This window comes from Argopecten irradians, chromosome 5, assembly GCF_041381155.1.
Source record: "Argopecten irradians isolate NY chromosome 5, Ai_NY, whole genome shotgun sequence".
Classification (NCBI taxonomy): domain Eukaryota; kingdom Metazoa; phylum Mollusca; class Bivalvia; order Pectinida; family Pectinidae; genus Argopecten; species Argopecten irradians.
In genome coordinates, this window is record NC_091138.1 from 37528963 (window position 1) to 37543077 (window position 14115).

The window sequence follows — 14115 nt, forward strand, 5'->3', positions numbered from 1 at the left end:
CGGGTTTAATTAACGTATAAGAGGTGTTTGCTGCATTAAAGTCACCGAAACGCTTACACTGTAAACTGCCCTGACAATGAAGCGTCTGCCTAACGTTAACAATAACAACACACGTACAACGAAGCACATGTGTTACACATGACATAGCGGTAAGGCCTATTTTCGCCACACTACCCACGCCTCCGCAAAGAGCAAACCAACATTCATTAAGCATGAAACCAACGAACTATGTACAACAGTTACAACCTCTTCACCACAATATGTACCTCTGATAAGTATTTCATGGACAGTGCTTGAGGAAACAGAAGTAAAGAATCCCTTGCTCATAAGCTAATATGTTTTTGCAAAGTCAGAGTGCCACGCTGGTGGACGTCTCGCCCGCCCAGTCCGCCTTGAGGTTACTAGCGTGTCCTCATCCTTCTCACTATCTGATGAGGTGTTTTCTGCCGAAGAGTTCTGCATATGGCATGTCTCGTGTGATGTTGTAGCATCTTCTATGAAACAACTCTCATCGACCTGGACCTTTGCATCCTTCAGTTCACTACGCTCACTGGCACTCTCCCCTTGAAGAATCTGCATATGTCTTCGTTTCAGCCGGTCTACATGTACCACTTCTGACTTCCCTTTGCGACCACAACGTACCCTATATGTTACGTCAGTCAACTTGGATAGTACTTTAAATGGTCCACGACATCTGCATGCCTATTTCGGACTCAGTCCTGATTTCATATTGGGAAAGAACACAAAGACTTCATCACCTAGTTTAAACTTTTCCCAGGACAGTTTGTTGTCATGATTCCTCTTTTGTCTCTGCATAGCTCCCTTCGTGTGATCTCTCACTAGTTGATGGGCGTCCTCCATGGTTTCCTGAAGCTGCCAAGCTCACTGGTTCTGAGGGATAGCTTCCATGCCTCTGGGGATGGCATACTGGATATCCAGAGGAGTGCTGGTTTCTCTGCCAAGCATCATGAAGTTTGGAGTACTTGACGTGGTCTCGTGTTCTGCTGACCTGTGCGCCATCATGACATAGGGAAGCTGTTGGTCCCAATCAGTTTGATGTTCATTGACTACTGTTCTTAGCATGGATATCAATGTTCGGTTGAACCTTTCAACCATTCCATAGGATTTGGGGTGGTAGGGCGTTGTCCGTGTTTTCTTGATCTGAAGAAGCTTTTACATCTCGCTGAACAAAGCACTCTCAAATTGGACTACCCGGTCGGAGTGTATCATGTTTAGAACACCGAAGCGACATATGACCTCAACTACCAGGACTCGAGCTACAGTTTGAGCCTCCATGTTCAGTAGAGCGTGACTTTCGGTCCATTTGGTCTAAATAGTCCGAAATTACCAAAATGTGTCTGTTCCCATAATCAGTTTCAGGCAGCCCACACAAAATGTCTATTGCTATGCGTTCCATAGGAAGTCCAGTTTCAACTACCTGCATCGGAGCTCTCTTTGCCTGGTTAGGAGTTTTGCCTCTACAACACTGTAGACAACCGACAACATAGCGCTTCAAATCAGCCTGAGTCCCCGGCCAGCTATAGGACTGCCTGATCTTTGCAGTGTTTTAAGTGTTTTTCTCAACCCACAGTGTCCTGCAGCCTTATTGTCATGGGTATGCTCTAATGCAGTTCGTCTTTCCGATTTGGGAAGGATAACTTGCAAGGTCCCATTAGGACTTTTCCTATATAGCAGGTTATCTTCTAGAAATAATGCCTCAAACTGAGGCCAAAGTGATTTCACAGTCATATTGCGGCTCTCAATACTCTTGAATGGAGGTTTCTTCCCGTCCTGTGCCCACTCAATGACAACTTTAATATCCTCATCTGCTTCTTACTGTCCCTGTAGATAATGCTTTTGTTCGCTGTCTGCTTTGGATGATTCATTCTTTGTAACCATCCCGCAACATTTTTGGGGCCCATGACACTCTCTACCAGTGTCCAAACTCTTGCTTTACCACTCGGGGTCAAAGCCATACTGTCTACAAGGTATCCTGCTCATGGCATCAGCATTCAGATGTTGTTTGCCAGGTCGATGTACAATATTCATATTGTATGAACTTAAAACTTGTAACCACCTAGCCATTTGTCCCTCTGGATCCTTAAAGTTCAATAGCCAACGAAGCGAGCTGTGATCCGTCCGCACGGTGAATCGTCGTTCGTACAAATAATGTCGCAGGTACTTGGTGAAATGTACGACCGCAAGCAACTCTTTCCTGGTGACGCAATACTTTCTTTCTTCCTTCGTCAAAGTGCGGCTAGCAAAGGCTATGGGCATCTCTACCCCATCCACTACTGGGGAAAGTACTGCACCGATGGACTCATGACTAGCGTCCGTGTCCAGGTTAAATTCTTTTGTGAAATCTGGGTGGGCCAATACAGGAGCTGCAACCAGTGTTTCTTTCAACAGCTCAAACGCCTGCTGACAAGCAGGTGTCCAGTCAAACTTTCGGTCCTTCTCCGTAAGTTTATGAATGCACTTAGCAATTTAACAAAGTTCTTTATGAACCGTCTGTAGTAACTACAGAACCCAAGGAAGGACCTTAGCTCCTTCACATTGTTTGGCCTTGGCCATTGTTCGACAACTCTTGTCTTACTAGTTACTAATGTTAACATTGCATAAGTTGGGATGAACTTCCGGTTATGACGTCATCAAGATGGCCGCCATCTTGAATTTTACTAAAAAATGAAAAATAGTCATAACATTGACATTTTTCAACCGAAGTTGAAAAATGTAGCATATACGATATGTTAGAATCTGATGGGGATCCCACATCTCTGAATATAAACTCTGGCCATGGATGGGTCATGGAAGATGACAGGCTAGAACAACAATGGTAATGTAGTGTCACATCAGTTCATCGACATTGAAGACGACGCTCTGGCTTTCAACGAATTTGATACTGATATCTCGATTATTCTGACGACTTGGACTACTAGCTTCCAAACATGCTGAGTCTCTTCAGTGGATGGAGCAGCGAGGCAAGAAAGCACGCACAATGATAATGGTTACCTGACACTGTAGTAACCATCTATTATTTTGCTTATGCTATGCATAACAAATAAACAATGAATGTTCTCATTTTCAAAGACACAAACGTTCTGGAAACTGTTAATGATATAAACGGAATCACAGGCTAAGGTTACATTTGTTACTCTATCAGTAGGTGTTTTGCTGTAAAAATTATTTTTGAGACGCTGGTTTGAGTTCGAAAAATAGCATATGCCTATTATACGCACCTGGTGATGTTTTGTAAACCTAATGAGGGTATAACAATAATTCTCTTTTGCATTTCTATATATTTTTGTTGTTGTTTTTACTGATTGAAAAGAGATCAGATAACAGATTACGATCAATAATAATTGTTGGGAAACATTTTGCTGCGTGAAGATAAATATGAAAATTTGCTGAAATATTATCATTTTTTAGCTTAAATCTTTTATTTTTTCATTTCCTACGTACAAATCGCTACATGTATTGGATCATTTGGTCCTGATATGTATGTTTTGTTCTATTGTGGTCATTTCGATGCCTCATTTGTCTACTTCAGTTGAAAAATGGCAATGTAATGACTATTTTTCATTTTAGTGAAATTCGATATGGCGGTCATCTTGATGACGTCATAACCGGAACTTATACATTGTTAACATTGGTTTTTTTTTGTTGTTGTTGGTTAAACTGATTAATAAGTGGACGGAAGTTCATCCCAAATTATGCAAAGTTAACATTTTGATTTGTGATCAGTGGGTCATAAGAGTTAAGAAAAATATTGGTTCGGAGGTTGGGTGGGGGTGGGGGTGCATGTGGGACCCTTCTAGCTCATGGCCTAATACACATTGGGAAACCAGCTTTACTTGTTAGCTTGCCCTGTCCATATAGATACACTTATAACGAATTTTTGTTACAGTCTTAGTGGCCAGATTCAACCTTTTGGCTAAAAAACTTCACGGGACGTGGTTTTAGCTCCAAACTCGGTATACACCTGCATCTATTTTGATAGTAAAAACACGCGTTCTTTGTAGTCAAACGTAGTAAAACAAGTCATGTGCTTATACCTCATTCATGCCATTGGCTGGAATATACAATCGTATTATGGGTAACTAGTGATCACGTGATTGTGTGTTTACTTCCAAATATGGTAATAGTTTGCTTGCCATTTCTTCGAAAAAAATGATTTATTTGGAAATATTTAGACTTCAAAATGTTATTAATATTGCATGCATATCATTTTGACTTGCACATATGTACTGTTTTACTATAAATAATGGACTGAAATGAGTTATAAAACTGCCATTTTCACGTTTTATAAATAAATGATATTATGCGAATTTACCAATTCAATAGGTCTAACCGCCTTATCTAGGATCAGCGAAGATCGGCTACTCCCGGCTAAATTCGTAGAATTCTAAATTAATATTGATATATATTATTACCTGCTTTAGGTTTCATAACAGATACATATAGCACAGAGAAATTAGATCTTCGTCAAAAGGCCAAATTATATATACTAAATACCAGGTCAGAGAAATCACTATATTTGGAAGTAAACACACACTCATGTGATCACTAGTTATCCATAATACAATTCCATATTTATTTCGGCCAATGGCATGAATGAGGTATAAGCACGTGACCTGTTTTACTACGTTTGACTACAAAGAACGCGTGTTTTGTACCATTATGGGGAAAATCCCCAGCGGATCGTGGTTTCATTTCCATCATTTGAAATTGCTTAGCAATACTATCATATCATTGTTTAATTTCCAAATTCTTTCCAAACAAATGGTTAAGTTTCCGCGTAGCCCACTTAGCTTTTTGAAAATCTAATACATGTACTTGTACACATACTAAGGAAAACGATGTGCATGATTGGGCTTATGTGCTAAATTGGGACCTACATATATATATATAATTATGTAGGACCTTACTCATAATGCCTAGATACTACTGGTTATAAGTATATCATTTTGCTCCTCAGAATTACTCTTTATAGATTGAAAGGTCTCAAGGCCCTCTACCAATATTGTGAATTTCATGGCCCTTTGGTTTCGGAATTTGCCTCGGGGAGAGGGTCAAATTTACCATAGTTTATATAGGGAAACACATTTATGAGCATTATTTGCTCAATTTTCATAGGAAATGTAACAGATGGAAAGGAATCAAATACTCTTCATAGATTAAAAGGTTAAATTGATACCTCATCACTGACTGATTTCATGGGCCTGATAGGCCAATATAGGTATAGAAGAGTATATCTCACAAACAAAATTATACATTTTCGTACGGAACCTATGGATTAGATTCCCAAAGAGCTAAGTGGGCTCCGTGGAAGCTTAACCATTTGTTTGGAAAGAATATGGAAAATACACAATGGTATGATAGTATTGCTTAAAGTTTTCAAATGGTGGAAATGAAAACTACGCGTTCTTTGTAGTCAAATGTAGTAAAACAAGTCACGTGCTTATACCTCATTCATGCCATTGGCCGAAATAAATATGGAATTGTATTATGGATAACTAGTGATCACATGAGTGTGTGTTTACTTCCAAATATAGTGATTTCTCTGACCTGGTATTTAGTATATATAATTTGGCCTTTTGACGAAGATCTAATTTCTCTGTGCTATATGTATCTGTTATGAAACCTAAAGCAGGTAATAATATATATCAATATAAATTTAGAATTCTACGAATTTAGCCGGGAGTAGCCGATCTTCGCTGATCCTAGATAAGGCGGTTAGACCTATTGAATTGGTAAATTCGCATAATATCATTTATTTACAAAACGTGAAAATGGCAGTTTTATAACTCATTTCAGTCCATTATTTATAGTAAAACAGTACATATGTGCAAGTCAAAATGATATGCATGCAATATTAATAACATTTTGAAGTCTAAATATTTTCAAATTAATCTTTTTTTTTCGAAGAAATGGCAAGCAAACTATCACCATATTTGGAAGTAAACACACAATCATGTGATCACTAGTTACCCATAATACAATTGTATATTCCGGCCAATGGCATGAATGAGTTATAAGCACGTGACTTGTTTTACTACGTTTGACTACAAAGAACGCGTGTTTTTACTATCAAAATAGATGCAGGTGTATACCGAGTTTGGAGTTTAAAACTGCAATAAAATAACTATTATCCATATTTTTTTCTAAACTATATCATATAGTAAGTTTAAAACCTGCTGTTGGGGTTTTAGTGTCACTCATGGGTAGTTTTGTAATCGAAGGGGTCTGTAATGAACAACGAGTCTGTGTGCTTACGGACCGAAACATCAACATTCAGCCAGATTCATGGTAACTATTTGTACCATAAAGTAAGGTCAGTTCTGTGAAATATATGTTACAACAACATTTCCCTAGGTCTTCTGTTTTCCAGATTATGTTCATCACATGTTCTTACTGTTCCATTCTTGAAATATCGATAATAATTATATAGTCATTAAAATTAGCATTCCTATATCAGGCTGTAATTCATGTACTCGTGTAATACAGAGAACAAAAGTATAGTAAAGTTTCTCTCAGCTTATGTGATTGTCTCCCTTTTACCACAGCTTACAGTGCATGGCACAATATGTACAGTAGTATAAATTTCTGATTTTCTGTTGACTCAACACTAGGGTATATTCCATTGTTAATTGCTTGTAGAAGATGACATTCTCTTATTACAGTGGTTACTATCACTGTCTCTAGGCTATACATGTTTACCCCCGGAGTATCGTGGATGTGGCACCTCGCGGCGGCTTTCTCATATTGCTTAGAACACAAAAAGAAGTAGAGATGAGCACAATTATAATCAATCAGCATAATTATTGTAACTAAGAAGTGTGGCTAAGTAACTGCCCTTGTTCCGATTCCTACGTCGCATAAAATCTTGATCTTTGATGTAAAATGTATCGCTATATCTAATGGATTTGCTATCTCAAATACATTGTCAGTAAGTCTTGACCACTTTCACCACGTGCCTATTCTTTCGTGTGATCTGTGTGTTTTCATTTCTTTTCTTTTTTTATACATATATGTTGCGAATGGATATTACTCTTATTATGATTTTTACATAACGCAAATAGTAAATGTTTCAATTACAGATTTTTTTTCCAATACGGAAGTACATTTTCTTTCTCAAGAATGGGGAAAATATAAGAAAACCCCGTGTCAACTATTCATGACAACAACAAGATCAACGGTACAATGTTAAAAATGTACATTAGAAAAGTCATGGCATGAGTAGACCTAGTGCATACATGAAAGAACACGGAAAGTGTTTTAATATTCATTCAATTTCATAAAAAAATTTCTGACGACAAATTGAAAATTCGTGATTTTCTGTAAGTCATTTAGTTTTCAGACAAATTGCACATCGACATGAAAGGCTCACTACCTTCCCGAAACAGCTTTTGATTTTTAAAATGGCAATCTGATTAAAATATAGATCTGTATTTTAATCAGATTGTTAAAATGGGAATGTAATAATATAATTGATCATTTATAAATAAATTATTTAAAAATGATAATTTTTTAAAGTCGCAAAAGTTGATACTACACTTATCATCACCTTCTTTTAATTAAGATAAATTAAATGTTAAATTTCATAACGCGGGTTGTATTATGTTTCCCGCGGTCGTATTATGTTTCCCGTCGTCGCACATAATTAGTTGTCGATCATGATCACTGCGCCGCCAGACGACGCAACAGCGAAATGATACGCAAGGAAACTTGCATTTGTTTGATGTTATAACCTTATGTCAGGCCATCGATATAAAAAAAAAATATTATTGTTTTGAAGAAACTATAGTATTTTCTATTTCGGGAAGGTACATTGTAGTGGGTCTTTAAACATAAGGATTATCTTATGTCGTTACGGAAACAAAAGAACGTCATGCTTTTCATGTTGTCATATACAATGTACAGAAAATTCTATCAATGTATTGAATTAATCGGCGGAAAATGCAGGTACATTTTCGTAAATTGTAAATGTTTATCTAGCAAAAAAAATAATTCTAGATTATGTTTGTATTTATTAATTTTTCAAAACTCCTGTTTATAAAATAAACTAATTTCTTAAGTTTCTATTATTCCTCAAAACAATAAAAATTGTCCAATACACAAACTGAACTATGTACGTGTATTTTTCTTCTATTCAGAACACCTTTAAATTTATCCATACACATTGCGTGGGCTATTCGGATAATAAATACTTCTTAAGGGCCGTGTGCAAAAAGGTACAGAACAAGTATACGACTGGACCGGTAGATCGATCTCATTTTGATATTTCGAGGGAAGTGTGAGGACGAAGTGTGAAAGTGGACATCTACAGAAACTGGGGGTTAGAGGACAAACCCAGCCATGTCATTGCTTACCCTCGAGGCCAAGTTGGAGAGGGTTGACCCCTCTACACAATGGGGATTTCGTATGCAAGGAGGACAGGACTTTTGTGCCCCACTAACGATACAGCGGGTAAGTCTATGATTGTTTTGGCGTACTGACAGATGGGGATGCTCGCTGTCAAACAGCCGACAGGTAGTAAGACCTTGTCCTTAGTGTTACTGAATACGAACTTATACTGAGTGTCAGATTAAAATTACTGGGGAAATATTATGTGGTATTTTTTTATTTGAACCGAGACATTGACCAGGCATATTTTAAAACTTTCGAAGTCGTCAGATTCGGTTTTGACACTTTTTTGTGTATCCCGATAATTATTTAAACCTGGAGGATGAAAATAGTTTTATTTCTACACGCTGTAAGTACCTCAATTCTGGCTTTTCATACAACTCATGATTATAGACACTTTCTGTGTGTAAACTGTACGAGTGTGTGTGTGTGTACATCGACGCAGTATGCCAATTGCCATTACCATATTTGATGATTCACACATCGATGCACATTGTAAGACAATAGTGTGTCCTTTAGCTGCACATTCCTGCCACATAACCAAATAGGGTTAGAATTAGTCAGGAATGTACGCAAACCACACCAAGTATGTGTGCTTACGTCAAAGTTTTAAAGTCAGGTTTTGTGTGTGTCTGTACGGAAATAGATCGGTGACCTAGGCTAGGAGGGTCGTGCTACACAGCTGACAACACATGGCTGTGTATTACACTACAGACACCCTCGACTTACCTATACAAGGGTAAACAAGTTCCTAATTAAGAACCCTCCTATACTGTTATTTTGTTGTGAAACATAGTTGTAATTTGTTGTACAGCTATATAATAATATAGGGTTCTACAAATATTGTACTTTGTTTTACAGTTGAACATTGTTGTAATTTGTATTAAAGCTACATTGAATTGTTTTGTAAAACATTGTAGGACTATAATAGTTTCAATACATATAATATTGGTAAACAATATTTTTTATCAGTTCAGAATGTGTATTGCAACCTACATCAATTCTCATTAAATAGTTACCAAATAATCAGTAACAGACATACAAACTGCATTGGGACATCATTATGATATACATTTGTATCAGGTAGTGAACAAAACAAAAATGTGATGTAATTTCAGTCATCATTAACTATAAGTTTTGATAACAAACGTTGTACTATATGTAGTTTAATTAAGCACATAATGTCTTTTAGTCAGATTAATCTTGGAGGAGATGTTTACACATGTACTGATATTTATAGTAAATGTTATACCCCATCCTGTTTCTCCCACTAGAGGGATATATCTCCTTGGCAACATGTTTATTCTCATAACTGTAATTTCAGGCCAATACCCTGGAGTGCAGATCTAGAAGTACATACTCTGGGACTATCTTTATCAGTATCATTTGTAATGTTAACCCCCCCCCCTCCCTCATCATCATCAGTAAATAAATAATAATAGCCTAGGCTGGGGCAGATCTCCACGAGAAGGTCAGATCAGGTGATAAAGGTATCAATTTCATAGATATTACATAAAGATTCTGGATAGACTAGCTGATCTTCTGGCCATTGCCATATTTGACCCTCTCAGTGTCTATAGCTAGTGCACTTAAAAATTAAGAAAAAGGGAGAAGTTAATTTATTTTTGGACCAAACTTGGACTATCCTGTAACTCCTGTTACAAAATTATTGCTCATAGTCAACCACAAGTGAATTAAATCAATCAGCAAAAGAAATAAGAATATTAAACAAAACTACAAAATGTATTCATATTTTCATTCTTCTATTAATAGGGTTAATGAAGACTTATAAAGGTAAGCTATAAAAAGGGGGAGGGGCCTATATAGCTAGTGCTTATAGAGACAGGGGCATTTATTGGGTTGGATAATGTAGGTAGTCTACATTGATCTGGTCCCAGAGTCAAATTGTAGTAGCTATGTAGGGGAATTATATACAGAAGTAGAATTCAACTGGGGTGGTTGGGGAGGGGGGGTGGGGGTCAGGGGGAGACAGTGATGGTAGTTAAATATGAATGTGTACCTTGACATTTAAACAGCAGTTTTGGAGAAAAGTATACCTAATGCATTTTGATAAGGTTCCCAGCTGTAGCTAGGATTTATGTAAAGATCAGTAGCTAGGGTCAGAGAAATAGTGACAGTGGCAGTGATACCTGACTAGGCACAGGCAAATAGAGGCAGCATATAGATATATAATGTATCATATATATTGTAACTAGTGTCTTGAGGAGTTTGACAAAAGAGGTAAAAGTAGACGTACTATGTATAACAGTATGTATATATGGAAGTCAGTAATGTCATTTAATACGTACGATATTCGACCCAATTAGTACCCAGGGTAGTTAAAGAATTGAACAGAAGGGCTGCTTAATAGGACCAAAATATTACAACATTTTACAAAAGTATTGCACAGAGTTCCACTATACAAGAATTCGAAAAGGAATATATCGCAGCTTCCCAAACATGCACATACGCTACAGAGGACAGAGTGAATGTATAAAGAGGACTGATGAGAGGAAAATATAGCTTGCGAAGGGATGACAACAAAATGTTCAAACAAATTTAGGAATCCATGGTAATAAGTGCTCCAGTTGAGCTATGTGGACGCATGAAATACACATTAAAATGGTCAGTTACCCCTAAATAATTGAGTGAAAATATTCATGTATTCTGAAAAGATAATTCTACAGACAAAATTGTTTTCGGAAAATTTATTTTTTCTGGAAGGAAAAATTATCAGAAGTAAAGTAGAATTCTCGGATTTTTTTGTAGATCTAATGAGCCAATGAAATCAAATAGACCATCAAAACTCGTAGATTCCATAGTATATTTGATATTCAGCAGACAATTTAGACATTGTCCAGGAAAAGCAATTCTTGCAGAAATTCAGAATTTAGCTAAAGCATTTGGGTCAGAATGACTTATAGCCATATTCAAAGCAGCATTATGTTTCGTCCCTCGTTGTTCACCATCTGCTGTGTCTAAACTTTTCACATTTTGAACTTCTTCTTCAGTTCTACCAGTACAATTTGGCTGAAACTTGTTTGAAATGATCCTGACATAGTCCCAACCAAGTGTTGTTATTTTTTGGGTCGATCCAAAATCCAAGATGGCTGACACATCTGCCATCTTGAAAACACATTTTGAAATTCTTCTCAAGTTCTACCGGTGCGATTTGATTGAAACTTGCCTGAAATAATCCTAACATGGTCCTGACCAAGTGTTCACTTGTTATTTTTCGGGTTGATTTGAAATCCAAGATGGCCACCATAGCCGCTATCTTGAAATCACATTTTGAACTTTGTCTGAAGTTCTTATTTTCTGGAGCACTCCATGAAAATTTTCTTTAAAAAAATATATCAGCTACTCATCCACATTATGTCACATCATCGATCATATCCATGTGATATATACTACTTCATCCAAACACACTACTCATCATCTTTATATGTCACTTCATCACAACATCACTTTCCTTATCCTCATATCCGTCAATCTGACCACATCTCACTTCACTGCTTCAACAATAAAGTCTTACAAAAATCTGAATTTGATAAAAACAGATTAATCACCATGACGTTTGATATCCAGTGACCCATTATGACCCTGTACTGTTGTAGTACTCCCACACCCCTTACCCCCTGTAGATATACACATCTATAAGATTGTGTACAGCTAGGGGTTACTGCGACCTTCAGGCTCAACTCCATCTCCTGTACATCATTGGTACCCTACTTGGGTATATATATAACAGCAGAGATACTACCAGCTTCTCCATGTGTATTGGAGATGTAGTAATGTGATGCTGTACACCAAGATACTGGTATATTGTAACAGAATTCATCATCTGTTCTTACCTATAAAGATTTTAACCTGAGTTTTTAAAAAGTGAATTAAATATTTATTTAGGATAACAGTTTGAGTTCTTCTATAAATCATAAATTACATATACATCCCATGCTAGGAGTTTCATTTTGTATATAGTACATATACATATATATGCTGTTTGCCAAATTATAATATGTAATTGTTAACTAGCTATATATATAGGGACATGGATAGTTAGGACAACATCTCTGAAAATAAATATAGAGATATGTCATTCACTGAATTAAAAGTTTGAACTAAATATCTATTTAATTTTATTGTATTCTAACCCTAGGCTTCCACCACAGCTGAAACATGTTAGAAAGTTGGTGGTTTTTCTCAGGAGACTCCAGCTTTTCTCTACAAATACAACCTATTGGCAGTGTCCACTCTGAAAGAAAATACAGCACAAATCATGAATAACATATATATATATGTGTATATTAATAAAATGTCTTCAACAAGCAAATAGTATAATTCAGTATATTATTATAATTATAATTTACTATCAGTTATAAATGACATGTGTAACATACTTATTTAAAGAGCTATGATGTAAATCCTGCCATATAAAGATGACAAGAAAATTTTTGCAGCTTTTGAATAATTATGTACATACCATATTCAACCTATTAAGTTCTCCCATAAACTCCCTTTCCCTTTAATTTTTGAGCCTTCTGTTTGATCTCTTTACTAAATTGATTAATGGTTTAGAATACTTTTGTGAAATGTTAGCCAAACTTTGGTCCTATTAAATTAAGCATCGATTCCCTTCATTGTTCAATTCTTGATATCCACCCTGAGGGCTTATTGGATCAAATATGGTATTTGGTCTCAGAATGGAAATATTTAACTTTGTTTAAAATGGCTTCCTTTATAATGTAGGTTCTTCCAGGAAGTTTGGCTGCCAAATGTGGATTACAACAAGGGGACATAATCCTCAAGATTGGCAACAGTGAGGCAAACATAATGAAACATAAAGATGCCCAGGGGGCCATCATGGGGAGTGGCAACAAGCTGGACTTGCTGCTGCAAAGGTTAGTATTCACCTGCTTTTATAGTGTCCCCTTCTGTACCCCCTAAACCTACCTGGGTGGGGTATACACCTATCTTATATAATTCAAGGCATATAATTATACATATAGATGTGTAATTTAAGGAAGGAGATCTATAACAATATTTTTGCCATAACAATTGCAAAGTAATCATAGATTTTGCTATTTATTGAAAAACTCATAATAATGAAAATTTCATGTTGGTTCAAAATTATATATAATTGAAAATGTTCCTTTGGTACGTTGGTTGGTACCATATGACTATAATTAGAATCTAAAATTCCTTGGACCAATGTTTGAAAATGAGTGGGAAAATTTTCATTGTTGGGTTATTATATGTAAATCAATATACAAGGATTTTTGTTGTTCCTGTTACCATGGCTATATTTTGGTGTTCCTATTTGGTGTTATAGTAACGGTATGATCTGCTATCATTGTAACAGTGCCCACCCCGAGTACCCCCTTTTGGACTGATTGCCGTGAGCTTTGTGGTGTAAGACCAATCACTACTTGTGTTGTGTTTCCCCGTCCAGTACTTATATCCTACATTGTCTTTCACTGTTAATCAGGCCCCCCTCGTGTTGAACACTTAATGTTGTTGGATGCCTTTCTAGTCATATTTGCAGCAGTAATTTTTCTCACAAAATTCATTAGATAAGTATCACTTCTTAGAAAACAATTTGTCTTTTATGTATATGTACTTATAGATCTTAGAACACTCAAGCACCCTCTAGGTTGTGGATTTGTTCTACACAATAGAGACTTATCTGAAGTGTATTTATGTATGTTT

General features: G+C 36.5%; 1 protein-coding gene across 10 annotated transcripts in view; it reads left to right on the forward strand.

The window, feature by feature from the left end:
- The first annotated feature begins 8228 nt into the window (after window positions 1-8228).
- Window positions 8229-14115, forward strand: part of LOC138323741 (PDZ and LIM domain protein 7-like) — a 42157-nt gene continuing 36270 nt past the window's right edge. For 4 of the 10 annotated variants that reach the window (XM_069268554.1, XM_069268557.1, XM_069268555.1 and 1 more), the window contains exons 1-2: window positions 8231-8469; window positions 13156-13307. In XM_069268554.1, coding sequence (XP_069124655.1) covers window positions 8359-8469; window positions 13156-13307 — 263 coding nt within the window. In that variant the 5' untranslated portion in view covers window positions 8231-8358. Of the gene's footprint in view, window positions 8470-13155; window positions 13308-14115 lie in introns of all 10 variants that reach the window. The other 6 variants (XM_069268553.1, XM_069268551.1, XM_069268550.1 and 3 more) reach the window with 3 other exon arrangements.